The sequence below is a fragment of the Centroberyx affinis genome, unplaced genomic scaffold (assembly GCF_046629955.1).
Source record: "Centroberyx affinis isolate AG114_WGS23_722 - 3 ecotype Tasmania unplaced genomic scaffold, CSIRO-AGI_Caff_v1 ptg001521l_1, whole genome shotgun sequence".
Taxonomy (NCBI): Eukaryota; Metazoa; Chordata; class Actinopteri; order Beryciformes; family Berycidae; genus Centroberyx; species Centroberyx affinis.
This window is the reverse complement of record NW_027279983.1, coordinates 151,429-166,366: the sequence shown is the minus strand read 5'-3', so window position 1 is coordinate 166,366 and position 14,938 is coordinate 151,429. Positions and strand designations below refer to the sequence as shown.

General features: G+C 40.7%; 3 protein-coding genes across 6 annotated transcripts; 1 reads left to right on the top strand and 2 right to left on the bottom strand.

Annotated features, from left to right (window-relative positions):
- Nucleotides 1–955: 955 nt before the first annotated feature.
- LOC139650614 (NEDD8-activating enzyme E1 catalytic subunit-like) lies at nucleotides 956–6,473 on the bottom strand. 4 transcript variants are annotated; one of them, XM_071527332.1, is made up of 18 exons: nucleotides 6,439–6,473; nucleotides 6,298–6,336; nucleotides 5,425–5,548; nucleotides 5,179–5,259; nucleotides 4,934–5,016; nucleotides 4,502–4,582; nucleotides 4,333–4,376; nucleotides 4,180–4,244; nucleotides 3,881–4,036; nucleotides 3,283–3,385; nucleotides 2,982–3,092; nucleotides 2,450–2,503; nucleotides 2,255–2,291; nucleotides 2,077–2,158; nucleotides 1,804–1,904; nucleotides 1,619–1,682; nucleotides 1,476–1,530; nucleotides 956–1,365 (listed from the first exon to the last, which is right to left on the bottom strand). In XM_071527332.1, the coding sequence occupies exons 1-18, from the start codon at nucleotides 6,456–6,458 to the stop codon at nucleotides 1,277–1,279; spliced, it is 1,389 nt and encodes a 462-aa protein (XP_071383433.1). In that variant the 5' UTR covers nucleotides 6,459–6,473; the 3' UTR covers nucleotides 956–1,276. The 4 variants fall into 4 exon arrangements, with proteins under 4 accessions (XP_071383433.1, XP_071383434.1, XP_071383436.1 ...); XM_071527333.1 differs by lacking the exon at nucleotides 6,298–6,336 and having other exon boundaries at nucleotides 6,439–6,458; XM_071527335.1 differs by lacking the exon at nucleotides 6,439–6,473 and having other exon boundaries at nucleotides 6,275–6,336.
- A 236-nt stretch (nucleotides 6,474–6,709) lies between these two features.
- On the top strand, nucleotides 6,710–11,096 carry LOC139650623 (PRA1 family protein 3-like). The gene is made up of 3 exons (XM_071527344.1): nucleotides 6,710–6,894; nucleotides 7,649–7,866; nucleotides 9,489–11,096. Exons 1-3 carry the CDS (start codon nucleotides 6,716–6,718, stop codon nucleotides 9,662–9,664), a joined length of 573 nt encoding a protein of 190 aa, XP_071383445.1. The 5' UTR covers nucleotides 6,710–6,715; the 3' UTR covers nucleotides 9,665–11,096.
- Nucleotides 11,097–11,693: 597 nt separating this feature from the next.
- Nucleotides 11,694–14,569, bottom strand: lmod3 (leiomodin 3 (fetal)). Its single transcript, XM_071527353.1, has 3 exons — nucleotides 14,158–14,569; nucleotides 12,326–13,966; nucleotides 11,694–12,130 (listed from the first exon to the last, which is right to left on the bottom strand). Exons 1-3 carry the CDS (start codon nucleotides 14,443–14,445, stop codon nucleotides 12,083–12,085), a joined length of 1,977 nt encoding a protein of 658 aa, XP_071383454.1. The 5' UTR covers nucleotides 14,446–14,569; the 3' UTR covers nucleotides 11,694–12,082.
- Nucleotides 14,570–14,938: the final 369 nt, after the last annotated feature.

The window sequence follows — 14,938 nt, the reverse complement described above, 5'->3', positions numbered from 1 at the left end:
CGGACTGTGCGGCCACTTTCATTACCACTTAAGAAGCTTAGGTGCGTATTGAGCACAGCGGCGTCTGTTATCCGCCCTGTCACACTGTGAACAGAGGGGGCACGAGCTCTCAAGATGGCCAAATCCCCCCGTTTTGTTCTGTATACATCATGAGTTTGATTTTCACCGCTGTCAAAAAAATGTATAGGCCTGCTACTGATCATTTTAGCTATGATTCCTGGAAAACGTGCCGTTCTATAGGTGCTCGCCATTGTCGCCAAGCTGCAAATGTGAAGTTAGTTTCTACAATCCAGTTTTTTGGGGATTTTTTGGGAATTTGCAATCCTCTAATTCAGTGATTCTCAACGTGGGGTCCGGGGGCCACCAAGAGTCCTTGAGGGGGTTCCAGGGTGAACTTCGCCATTATTTCATAAGTCAACACAATTAGATAATGTAGAAGAATGACTGTTTTAATCATAGTGTCACTGTTATCTCTCTACCTACAATACAGATAGTCATGGAATTCTGGACAAAATCATATCTAGCAATAAAAATATTCTCAGATTTGGGTCAGAGAGAAAAAACCTCATCAAATGGGGGTCCGTGGCCCTAATGTGGACTAAATTAGGGGTCCTTGATATGAAAAAGGCTGAGAAGCACTGCTCTAATTCAACTAGTATCAAACCACTGCATATAAACACATCTAGAAATGAATAACATAAATCTGTATTGTTTCATTTTGAGTGAATCCCTACATAAAACATTATTTCATATTTTAGTCTTAAGAGCAGACTTACAAATCATGTGATTCAGCATTTTTCAAAACCTTTTCTGTGTTGTGTGGGTGTAGCCTAATCCAGGTGTATGTTGCTGCCCTGCCACATGGTGAGCAAAAATGACAACAATCTGGTGAAGATGTGATGCAAACTAGGCTGGGACACACCAGTCATATTTTACATAAAACTTTATTACAGCGTAGTGCACATCATTATTCTTGTTTCACTGACAGGGAAAATAGCAACTGTGTAGAACAACACAAGACAATGACAAAAAGAGTAAACAATGTTATTGATAGAAAAAATGCTGTTCAATTGTTCAATCCATTCCACCTTGACGTTGCAACAGTTCCTATCCTGCAAGTCTCACTGAACACGAGGAGAATAGTGAGACTGAAGTGATCTTATTTACATCATCATGTCAAATATATTCATGTAACATCACAGCAACTTTGTGACGCGAGATCCGGTTTGCTACAGATGTGGTGAATCTGGCATCGGTGTTGCACTGTGATGAAGGTTCAGGTGGTGAAATTGAGTTTGAAGAGAACAGTCTGGGGTGTGGTGACGTCCGCCACGGCTAGCTCCTGTCCATCTGACAAGCCCAGCTCTGCATCAGAACAAAAACACATTCCAAATATTATACCACGCATGTAGCCAGACAGGTACAGACTTTGGTCACTTTGGACCGGCAACAACTGAGTAGTCGCATCTAATTACCTTTCAAAGTTTTGCAGAGGTTTGGCCTAGTCCGTTCTTCAATTGATTTAACAGACTGGAATAAAAAAATCGTAATAGCAGTTTAGTTTTACAACAAGATGCAGATGAATAACAGCCAACATTCTCAAAGATGAGTGTATTACCTGCAAATACAGCGTCTTATTCTTCCCTTCCAGAGTGGTGGTGATAGCCGGGGATTTCATTTGTCTGGAAAACATTTTTCACAATCTTAACAATTTTGTATATCTGATATTTTCCCATGTTAAAAGTACAAAACAATGCTTATTTTGTGGAAAGAGTCAGTAACTCTATCCTATTTAGTACTCACAGAGAGGAGTTTTCTGTCAGGTACTCTAAAACCTCCTGTAACTTGGCGGAGGGAGGGAACTGTAGATCCTGAGGCACCTGGCTGCAGGCTGAGCAATTGTCCTGCCAATCAAATACAGGCGAGATGACAAGATGATGCAGAGCAAACTAGTTATTAATGACCTATATGTATACAAGAAATTCAGTATGAGTCGGTACTCAGTGCAGTTCTCCATACAAAACTGTATAAATATCATCAAAGAGAGTTACTGATTCTATTTACGGCACAACAAACCTTTCGCTCTGCTTCAAAGGTGTAGGTGTACAATCCATCCACATCATTAAAGACCAGGTAATTATTTAAAGGAATATACGCACTGCAAAATAAAATCTGATGTTAAGTACTGTTCATCTGAGTAATCAGCAGGTAATTGGGAGAAGAGGTTATTTGAGAATGTGTTTCTGCTACCAACCTTGAAGCAATTTTAAAAACTTCAGTGGCACAGGCAGCTACGGAGAAAACAAAAATAAATCCAGTTACTTAAATCTTATGCATCACAAAACATTTTAGTGGTGCACCTGTTAGTCTCAAATGTATCATAATGTATCCTTTCTTTTTAACATCATCCGATAACAGTTACTGCCTCAACTACTTCAGAGATTCATACCAGCAATAACAGCATTAGTTGATGCCACAGCAGGGATGATCCGCTTCACAACTCCTGTGGCGCAAAAATAGAAATAAAATGAGTTTTGTTCCAGCATACTGTCATCGGTAGTTGTAAGCAAGACTACTGTCAATTAAATCTAATTTAAATCTATCTACTGAACAAAAATATGAATGCAACATGTAATGTTTTTGTCCCGTTTCATGAGTTAAAATATCCCATTAATTATCCATGAAAAGATTATTTTTCTCAAATCTTCTGTACAACTTTGTCTACATACCTGTTACTGAGCATTTCTACTTTGCCCGGAATTTCTCTCAAATGATTTTCTCATATGAACTGTAACCAAGTAAACTCTTGAAAATTGTTCAAGAGTAGTAATGTTGCATTTATATTTTTGTTCAGTGTATATTATGTGAATATGGAAATTCCAGATGAGAAATGGAAATCTGTTCCACCAAAATAAAAGTGATGGATGCAACGTTGTAACGCTGAATAAATCCTGATCTTTACTTCACAGGTTGTTTCTCACCTTGTGTGAGTCTGTAAGTCACTCCTGTGATGTTAAATTCTGCGGCTCTTTCTTGGGCCTGCTCAAACACCCACTGGATGTGCTCTGGGTTGTCACCGTCCAAGGCGTTTTCTAGGTGAGAGGGTGGGAAGAGCTGAGTTGTTATCACCCACTACAAACTGGTGTGACAAACGCACCGCACATGTGTTTCTAATTATTGCGATAATGCACAAGGGCAACGCGTGAAAAGTTTCAGATGTGTTATATTTGAAAAAATTAATATTATTATTATATATTTATATTATTTTGTTGATGAAAATACCTCCAAATGGCTTTTCTTTGGGCCACTGCAGCATTCTGGCATATTCAATGCAATGTTCTGGTAGCCTTGGCATTGATGCAATGGTGCACATGGGGAAATTAATCTGTGGATAAAAAATTAAAATCACCAAGGAGTTCTGTGCACTGAAAATGGCCAAAGACTAAGATTAAATACAAGAACTACAAAATCAGTGCTTGAAGCCATTGGTAAACAAATTAAAGTGGTAATCATCAAGACACTTGTTTTTTTCTTTGGCAACATCTTTGGTGCTAAAAGGTGTTTTTGTGGTGTTTCTGCACTGCACTTCCCAGAAATCACTTGGCAATGAAACAGTGTGTAAAGTACTGTGACGTCTTTTCCTTGGATTTTCTGTTGATAAAGTTTGAGTTTCTGTAGGTGACGCTCTTTTCTTTGTCTGCTCAAACTGCTATTGCAAATGTGAAAGTTTTCATGAACTGAATATACTTTGAATCACAACTGTTTTACATCAATTGGCGTAAGAGAATAGCAAAATGCACATTTATTTATATGAAACTATTGTGGATTATCACTTTAAACCTAAACTAGAAGAAAAGTGCTCAGTAAAGGTGTGCAGTACCTGTGGCGGGTACAGCTCAAGTGTGCAGTCGATGCATGCGGTCATGCCGGGCAGGATGACACGAGCGTTGCCTTTGAAGCCCTCCGTTCCGCCGTCTATGAGGGGGATGATGGAGCTGGGATCCAGAACCCCATCTTCGTAGCTCAGGAGGGATATCTAGAGCAGGTGACATCAATCATAATTTACCACAGATGTAATTTAATCTGCTCATACACTTCTAATACACCTTTGCATTCATGCACGTACAGATATAAGACACCGAGATACGCTACAATAAAACGAAGTTCACAAATCCGTACCAGCATTCCATTCATCCAGCGTCTGGCAATGATGGAGTCCAGCCCACAGACGATGATGTGGAACTCTACAGAGAGAGGCACAGTGTTTAAAATCATTACAATCTCACCATTGTTTTATGGCGAACTGGGCTAACCCAAGAACAATGAACTTACGTCTGTAGAAAGACTCATCAAAGTCTTGGATCTTGTTAAAGTGACTGTGCATGTCATTAAGAAGGAATAAAAATGTTGATCAAGATAGTTTACAAAATGTAGACTGTACACTTGCATTCAATAATATTCTCCAACAACCCCATGTGAAAACTGTAGCTGCAAAGGATACGGGACAACTTTACATCCAGGGATGCGATTGTTGATAAAGTCAGCAGCCACTTCTGCCTTTGGCCGTCCAACGTCTTTGGGCCTTAATGGATGCACATAAAAGCTCTTATCAGGACATATGAGATGTTGCTTGTATATTGATTTTACCATGATGCTATTAATATGGAGCTACAGTCATCAAGAGGCAAATTCAGGTCAGTCAGTCAGGTATGAGACACTTGAGAAAATAATTTACAACAAAAAATCTGAATCTTCACATCTTAGCAGAAAATGTTCACACAACTCCCACAATCCTCTTCTCAAAGAGCTATACATCATCGCCACAAATGCACCATGGGACACTACAGAATCTGTACTTATTTTTCCTCACATTTTTCATTACACTAAACCTGCATGAAAGCTATGATGAGTACAAAATAAAGGAGGAACATACCTGAAAAGGAACTGCCTATTGAGGTTGGACACGTCAATAGTGTCCATGTCAACCACGTGAATAAGGCGAAACCCAGACAGTGCCTAAAACAAGGCAAGACCACATAAGGACTTTACTTGTCTACAGACAAAAATAGCAAAGACAGTTTGTATTTGTGTGTGTGATAAATGCATGGGCCTACACTATTGAAAGTTGAACTATTGAAGTATGCCGATACAATATTACAGATTTAATCAATTTCCTACCAGATTTTTGAGCAGTTCACATCCAAGTCCTCCGGCTCCAATGACCAGAATCTTGCATGTCTCCAACAAGAACTGTAGGGACTGAAGTGAAAGGAACAGCAATGTAATGTTTGAAGAGCTGACATGTATTTTAATGTGACATGTCAGCATAACTTCACAGTACGAAGCCATAGCCTCTTAGCACACTGGACTGATGCAGTTTAATATATTTCTTTCCCTTTCCAGAAATGCTCATCTGTGTGTCACCTCAGTGCTCGGCTCAAAGTCAGGATGGGTGAACGGACCCGGTCTCTCCAAAAACTTCTTCACATGGTTCCACCGGCCATCCCAGTCACAAGCACCGTCCCTGTGTGCACCATCTACGGCCATTCTGCACACACAACACAACAAAGATGCTCTGCTGCCCATCAATCAACCATGAATCACTTAATATATACTACATCTAAAATTAGTGCATCTCTTCCTATTAAGTAGTTAACCTTGTGTAAAAAAGTTTTCAAGTTTAGACTGACAGATGCATTACTTATGTTTTGACAAAATCTCTAAGAGTTGTTGCCAGTCTAAACATCGTAACTACTGCAAGAAATAAATGTAGACTTGGTACAACTAACAGACTTAGCAGACTTAACAGAATTAGTGAATAGATAAATACAGATGAAATAGGCTACTGTGCAAACTACAACTAGCTAGGCTATCATTCTGCATTTCATTTGTTGTGCAAATATAAAGACACATGTAATGACCATGCTATTATATTGTTACTTAAGACTCCTAGCAACCAAGCAAACTGGTTTCTTGTTTAACTAGTTACTGCACCGCAGTGAGTTGATCACTGTAACCTCCTGCTTTTCCTTACAATGAGTCTGCAAGGAGGCTGCAATACATCGTCTATACAAGTTTTGTCCACCTGCCTTTATTTTATGCTTAATGTTTGACACTGTGACTGGACACACTGAGTGACTGGACTACTTGTAACAACAAACTAGCTAACTAGGTAATTGTCAGTCAGACAATTGTACAAAATGCTAATATTCATATTTCCTGGCCCAGCAGTCGCTGCTCAGTGTGCAACGCAAACCTGCTGCCAGACAGAGACCTCTATTAGCATTCGTCACTAACTTCTCAGTCAGGTCCTCTATTCGCCTTCTTTTCTTCTCCCTGGAAGAACAGAGTAACAGACGGTTCAAGAATGCCGAGTTTATGACAAACTGTGAGAGTTTTGATACGCTAACTTGATATTTTTCATCCATTGATACTTACGGCTCCTCAGCATCCGCCATACTTTCACGGTCCCATGTCCTCGATGCTGACTGCTGTATTCACGTGCGTCAGTACTGCGCTCCAAACAGAAAGCCCCGCTGCCGCTAAGTAGCTCTGCTGCGCAACTGCGCAATTCTGGAGAAACATTACGCATGTCTGATCTCCACAGACTCCGGAGCAGCGTCCGAATCTCGCGAGAAGCGCGGCGAGAGCACGGATCCTTGCTCGGTGATCAGCTGATCTGTCAAAATATTACGCAGTGTGTACACACTTAGCGATGGCAAAGATGGAGCTTGCACCACTCAGACCATGGGATGACTTCTTCCCTGGAGCGGACCGCTTTGCCAAACCGGACTTCGCAGATTTAACGAAATGGAACAACAGAGTGATCAGCAATTTGCTGTACTACCAGACAAATTATTTCGCCGTGGCCATTGTGGTATTTATCATTGTAGGGTAAGTGCTGCGAGCATGCTTAGCTAACGCTGGCTAGCAGCCCTGCTCGCCTGGTTAATTGGCCTGCATTCAGACCCACACCCATCATGACCACACAGGCTATTTGTGGTGCCTGGCATTATTGTGCCAGCATGTGCTGTAGCTGTGTCCGACCGTCTGCCTTCTGCACATGTCCTTCTCAAAGGTTTTGTTTGGCCTGTAAACATTTTCTGAAAAGATGCTAATCATCAGCCGTTCATCACTTCATCTTCGATATAAGTAACAGCAACAATAACATTAGAAGTAGCTTCATTTGTGTGTTATCAAAGTGCCTCAGACCCGCCCTGTACTGTCAGGATATTCCCACGTTAGCAATGGAGATGGCTAATCAGAGAGTAAATGGCATTATCCTCTATATTTAAACATTTCCGGCTTCTGCATCTTTATATTCATTGTTTTTGAGAATGCTTGGCAATGATATCTACAGATGCTACAACTTATATGAGACCTTGGTCCAAGGAAACATTGTTGCTAGTTGTTATTTTGTATCGAGATAGTTTGACAGGCCTCTTTAAATAGAGGATGATGTAGTGGAAATTATGTGTAGGCCTTACTGCAGGAATCTAGACTCTCATATGGATCAGACTAAATTGGCCAGGATGTCAGTCGTTGCTATCACCACCAGCAGGTTGTGCTATTCTTTCAAAATGTTTACACCCAATGGAATACATTTCATGTGTTTGTTTTTTTTGTTTTTAAATATCCCCATAATCAGGTTTCTGAACCCATTTGGCATGTTTCTGGGAGGAACGGTGGTGTCTCTGGTCTTCATGGGTTCGGTGTGGGCCGGAGAGAACAAGACCATGATCAAGAACTTCAAAAGGAAGAACCCCACTCTGTTTGTCATCGGGGTCATGGGCACCAGCTACTTCCTGCTGTCGCTGTGTGACGGAGTGATGGTCTTCATCTTCGGAATCACCTTCCCTTTGTTGTGTGAGTCTCAATTTATTCCACCAGGTTTATGGTTTACTTTTGAAGGAATGTCTAGTTCAGTTACACGTACCTTTTTACCATGTCACTTAATGCCAATGAAGTCACAGGTTGGGCCTATGTAAGTCTAGGAAATATACAGTGATCACTTTTTAAAACTCATTTAGTTTTGTTTTTTTTGTTTTTTTATTTATGCATAAACTTAACAAGCTATGTTTACTTTCCCCTAAAACTCTGTTGAGGTGCTTAACCTGTTCTGTAAGTAAATAAATAACTACAAGATATAGGCTTAATCTGAACATATTTTCACAGATTTTTCATAATTCCCTCGAGGTGCCAACTAATTACACTCCCACATGTAGGTTACAGGCATAGCTCTTGTAAAAAAAAATTGATTCAGTGATGTGGAAGAGCAGACACATGCACACACACCCTCCTCTGCATCTTCTGTCAGACCATCATTTTGACTGAAATGCAACTTTGCGGCATCAGATGAGTAATAAAATATAGTCCAATCAGATGGTGTGCAGTGTTACATTGCTTGCCAAGAGAACTATATACTGTCTCAATACCACCAGAGAAGGTCACTTGCAGATTGGAGTGCTCTCTTGAAGATGCGAGTGTGGAGTTTGCATCGGTGTGGTTCACAGTGGATGAGGGGATTCGCCGATTATTATAGGCCATTTAAGAGAAAGACAGCGAGCTGAAAGGAATTGATTGTGGATATTAGTCTGTGGGCCATCTGAAAATGTACAGCAGGCCCCTGGGTCTTGTTCCTGACACATGAGGGTTTTGTCTTTAGACAAAGCTGTCTGACTCTAAACTTGGCATCTTTATAGATTTCAAGAAATAAGCCTAGCCTAGCTTCAAAGAATTTCAAGGTGTGTTTTTCCCCTATAACAAACGACATCCATGCTTGTTGGCTAATGTTATATGATGAAAACTGTTAAGGCGGATGGTGAGTCACAGAGTGATGCATAATTGAGGTTGTTCTATGGGCAAACACATTTTTTCCGACCACTCTCTCATCCTGACTCACTTTATGGATTGAAGACCATGTGTTACTGACTTGCCAAATACGTTTATGACAAAGAATTTCAAAGGTTTCCCTCTTTTAAAAAAAAAAGAGGCACTACAGGGCAAGCTACAGACATTTAGAATTGAAACGACTCTCTGAATACATTTAGAGGCAGGCCGTGCATTGTGCTCAGCAAAGTGGTTTAGATAATTGATGGGTTTGATTCTTAGAGCAAATGCAACAGCTGTAACATTGTGTTTGGAAAGGCAAGGCAGTCGAGGCAGTCGGAGCCGTTCCCAGGAGGCCTGCCCACTGCTGCCTGTGTTGACGGGTTGCTATGGATTGTTGATTTGGACAGAACTACATTTACTGGCTGATGTCATGCATTCAGTATCTGTCTGACGGGGGAATCAGAGATACGCCTCCCCTTAACCCCCGCTTTAACATCTGAGATGCAGTGGAACATTTTATTTTCACATTTTCTAGGATGCTGTATTTTGCCTAGATAATAATTACTTAAGTGGCAGACACTCAAATTTATGATGTTTTTTTCACTTCTTTTTGTTTAAATCTAACAATAAACAACCTTGTGTTATTGTTCCTGTAGTGATCCTGGTCCATGCCTCTCTGAGACTGCGCAACATGAAGAACAGACTGGAGAACAAGATCGAGGGTGTGGGGCTGAAGAGGTCCCCCATGGGCATCATACTGGACCTCCTGGACCAACAGGAGGAGAAAATGAACAAGATTCAGGATTTCATTGAGAGCAAACTTAAGGAGTAAGGGTCCGAGTGTGTGCCAGGGGATGTCAGCCTCATACAGTATGGATTGATATTTCTGTAGCACCATCCCAAGTGTCAAGTTCTTATCACTCCTATAAAGTTATTGATGTTTTCATTCCCGTACTTATCACCCAGACCCGATTTCACTTTTTTGTTTTACTTTATTTTCTTGTACATTTGTGTTACTTCACCCTATCTAAAGTGTTAGAGTGGTTTACAACAACAAGATTATAACAAGATTTGCACAGTCACTGTGTGGATTGGATGTTGCGAGGCACTGGGCACAGTTACCAAAGGTTTGAGCATTCCTGTGTACTCTATGTCCAAAAAATGTTGCTAAACCAAACCCAATACACATTTCCATTGTTGAGCTGCATTTCTCTCAATTGCTGACAGTGTACTTTGTTCTATATGATGACTTCCAGAAACTGTTTATTTCAGCAAAATAAAGCTGCATGTCAGAATGCAACATTTATTGCACCATGACGCAATTAGATATAAGTGTACCGCAGCTTGAAAAGATTACGAATGTGTTTGTACTAAAAATAAAAAATCAGATCTGTTCAGTTTGCTACCTCAAAACAAACACATATTATTTCCTTCTCACCAAGTAGAGCCAGATTCTTAATTAAACCATTAATTGCTTATGAAACAGCAATAACTCCCATCTTGTCCCTTCTGATCTGAGACCAGTTTGCCTCTAGAGTCAATATGTGGCCTGAGTGATAGTCCTAGATTCTGGGTACTCCTGTTCTTCTTAAGGTTTATGCAGATGGTTCCTGACCATGCAGGTTGGCCTGAGTAAATACCCTCTGATCACAGCTATGCAATATTGAAAAATGAATGGCAAGTGCAGCTTTATTGTTTGAATATTATGTCATGGTGTGTACAAGTCTTGTTTTTGTTTTGTTTTTTATTTTTATTTTTTGATGTGTCTTATTTTCATAATGGAGCATGCAGAAACTATAAATGGCTGCAGTTTTCACAGCACATAATTTGGCACTAAGACAAATTTATTCATCAACAGAATTTGATGAATACATTTTTCTAACCCCTTTCACTAGTAAATACTGAACTATAATTTCCCCATGATATTTTATTATTTTCTATTGGCATCTAATCGTCCATTCCCTTCTAAAAAAGCAAAAGGTAATCTGTAATGTTATCAGTGTACATTTTGTATTGCTATTCCTGATAGTAAGTGCAGTTGTTTCCTCTTGCTTCTGGCACATGCACATTAACTGCAATTTGTGCATGCTAATTTCACAAATGGCGGTTCAGAAAGAATATATAATATAGAATCTATATGGATGCCATATTATCTATGTTTTTATGTGACTTGTTTTTTCATTTTTGAGTAGTGATGATGAAACCACAGAACTGGAAGCGAAACACTGCTGTCCACTATGATAATAAAGTTAACCTGGTTTATGAAGCAAAGTCTTGTTCCAATCAAGTGTCAGTGTGAACACAGATGTACTGTATTCTTTTATCCCAAAATTTATGAGCTGGTCTGACTTGCTTAGCTTATATTATTCTGTGAATCACGTAGGCTATTCATGTAAAATCCATCCAGAATTTTAATTATCTGACATTTTAATTTTTCAGGATTCTATGTGATGCCAATGCCCAAACAAAGCTTAGTTTATATTACTGAACATATGAAAATGTCTCCTTTTGCCAAAAACAAGAGAGTAAGTTTCTCACTCCATATCTGCACAGCTCCACTGAGAATCAGTTAGAAAAATGGCAAAGTGACTGAGACTTGCCAGGATGATTTTGTGGGGATGCATTTTCTAGTTTGAAACTGACAGCAGCACTATAGAGGCCTATACCATTTTAACAAGAAGAATTCCCAGGCAAAGAGTGGAAGACTTTTATAGCAAAATGCAAACATATGGAACAGTCCTGCCCTAAAATGAGACATCCACCAATTAAAAAAGAGTGATCCTACTCTTACAAAACAATTGCTAGCACAAAATTGAAACAAATTTTGATACTTTTTGGAGGATAATAGTTATTTTATGTTGTTTGTGGAAAAAATGACAAAAGTTCTACCAAACATCCTCTATATTTTAGATATATTAAATGATGAACTACAGGTAGGGTAATGATTTTTAATTAAAAATGTATACATGGTGTTTTAGCAGTGAACACTTGTTAGCCTTTACTATTGTTACTTACCAAAGAAAACAGCAGTTAGTAAGATAATATTACAACAAGAATCAGTCAATACTTAATGACAAACTAATTCACTCATATTTTGTGCAATTAATTACAGTAGTATCGGAGTGCCAATTTCCAAATATTTCAAACCACACAAATTGCCTGGTCAGAAAGAAATACTGACAAGCAGGAAAATATACAAGTCTGATGAGGAAATTATGATGAAAAAACACAGCTGGAGTTGTAGACTTTCTCAGAAGAGACTGGTTTCACTTGATTCCAGTACTTTAGGGAGCGGCACCTACAAGCAGTAACAAAGGCAAAGAATAAATCAGATGGCTTGGATTCAAGTATACATCATATAAAATAATTTAAGAAAGCCTAGAAACACGTCATAGGCCGTAAGGCAATTAAAAGGTCTTGAGTTGTTCAGTTTTCAAAGCTGTTAACATGGTCAACAGTAACATTTTGACTGTTGAGATTCTAAAATACTTACAGATTTGAGATAGGCCACGTTGCTCTGTTTGATCTCGTTCAGGAGATGATCGCGGGGTGTGAGGTCAACCTTTGCTGGCTCTCGTCTGCGAGGGACAGGCTTCAAAGTCTTAATCATATCCTTCAGGTTGGCTCTCTCATCTCCCATCTCTGTACTGCCTGTGTCCTTCACTCTGGGAGTCTTCCTCAGCTGGAAACTGGCCCGCTCTGGTCTCCTGTCTTCCCTCGGGTCCAGATCCAGGAAAGGGTCCCGTTTCTTGGGAGTCCTCTTCAGCTGGACGTCCTTTAATGAGTTTGCCGGTTCGGCGCTTGCCGGCTTTGGAATGCTATTGTTCAAAGTGTGTTTGAGCTGCTTCTGAGGCTGCGGGGTTTCTGTCTGCTGGTGTTCTTGAGGTAGAGTGCTCAGGTCTGCGGACGGCGGGACGAGACCGTGCTTCTGCAAGAGTTCTAAGGGGGGTATGTACCCCAGCATCTCCAGCAAACCAGGAGGCAGGTTTAGACTGTTCTCATACATCTGCATCACCTCCTTCTGCTCCTTCAGTTGCTGCTGCTTCTGCTCCTCCTTCCGCAGTTGTCTCTGGCGGTCGAGGTTCCTGGTCAGGAGGTTGGTCACCACCATCCTGGGCCCTGGCTGCTCAAAGTGGTAGCCCATCTTCAAGAGGGTGTTGTTGGCCTTGAGCAGGCGTGAGATCTCCATCTCTGCATGGTGACCCAGCATGTGCCTCTGGTTATGGAAGCGCAGCTCCGTGAGAGTCTCGTTGAATTGGAGGCAGCGTATGATGGCAACAATGCCCTTCCCTGTTACGAAGTTGGACTCAATGTTCAGAGTAGTAATGCTGCGATTCTCTCGTAGCATGTTGGCCAGGTTGAAAGCTATGTTTTCATCTACACCAGTGTTGGCTATGCTGAAGGTTTTCACATGCTTGTTCTTCTTCAAGGCATTGACATAGTCCAAGAGCATCTCTTTGGGAATGTTTTCTATGTTGTTGAGGTTCACCTCGGTGATAGAGGGGTGATTTTTGCGGATCTTGTCAAGCGTCGAATCCAGGTTTGTCTCATTTCCCGAGGGTCTCGATGTCATTTTAAGGCCACCGAGTGCCAACTTTGGTATTTTCAATTTGTTTATTTTCCTCTCTTCTTTTTCTGGGAGCTTTTCAATGGTTTCATCTACCTTAGGCTCCTCGGGAGCAGGGTTTGATCCGCTGAGAAGGGAAGAGTCTGTAGTCTTAACTTCCTCTTTCTCTTGAATGTGTGATGTGTTGTGTTCTGGGGCTAAGCTCTCAATCTCTTTCATCTCCTTTACATCTGAAGTGGGCTGACTGTTGTTGGTGTTACTTGGTACTTCTTCTGTGTTGTTATTTGAAGGATCTAGATTTTCTTCTAGATTTTCATGTTTATCTATGTTCACAGGTAGTTTTACCTCTTTCTTATCTTCCACATCTACTCCCTTCCCTTTCTCCTCTTCCTCCTCCTCCTCAACCTCTTCAATTATTTCCTCAATTATCTCCTCTATAATTTCCTCTCCTTCAACACCATCCACAGCTTCCTCCTCAATGACTTCTTCTATCACTTCATACACATATTCAACATCTTCAGCATTTTCTTCTTTTTCTTTCTTTTCAGCTTCATCTCGCAAAGTTTTCTGATGAAGACAAATCAGAATAACATCAAGGTTAACGTTCTGCTATTACAAACATTTTAAAATGGAAGGCTGTTGATCGAAGACAACACCTTTTCGGTGTGACATTTCATAATTACAAATTTTAGAATTTTAAAAGTATCTATTCAATATTCTAGATTGATCTGGACATAGAGGTTTGAGTGTCTTCTTACCTCACTGGGCAGCAGAGTAGCAGGCACCCTCTCCTCCTCAAGCATACGTTTGGACTCTTTCTCCCAGTAGAGGTAATCGACCAGGGACCGGTGGTCGAAAGTCCCAGTAGGAGGCTTCTCTGTCTGGTCCTTTTGTCTCTGTCCCACGGGTACTCTCTCATCTGGGGCAATAATAACATCCATCTCGCTCTGGAGCTCCATAAGCTCCTCAGGCGAAAGCATAGCAAGCAGTTCATCTTCATCAATGTCTTCTTCATTGATGTCCTCTGTGTCTCTACCGTTTGACATATTTGCACTGTGTAGTTTCTTGCTTCTATTGCTATCAAAAGGAAACAATATTTCTGTGGCTGAGTGGACAGCTTCTGACTTTGACTCTCAGCTAGTAAGTGGCTAGCTCCTGCCTCATGTATGGTCTAAAATTAAACCCTCAGAACAGCATGGAAGATATTTAAGGCACAAGCAGGGGCAAGACATGCTAACATTCTTTTTTCAGCCACTTCTCTCAGCTGGCCCGGCCATCATGATCTTTCTGGATGACAGTTGCTTTGGGCAAAGGAAAAGTGTGGGATTGACAGCATCAGGTGCACTGCTTTTACAGGCCTGGCTGGGAAGGGGTGAAGCCTGCACTTCACACAGAGCTCCACCCAATCTCCCAGAGTTCCCTACAAGATTCTAGTCTCTGAAGTGCTGCACAACAACAAACAGCCTTGTGGGGAACGGGAAAGGAGTATTTTTTTTTCCGTATGACATTTTGTTGATCATAATGCAAAACAGTCTGATA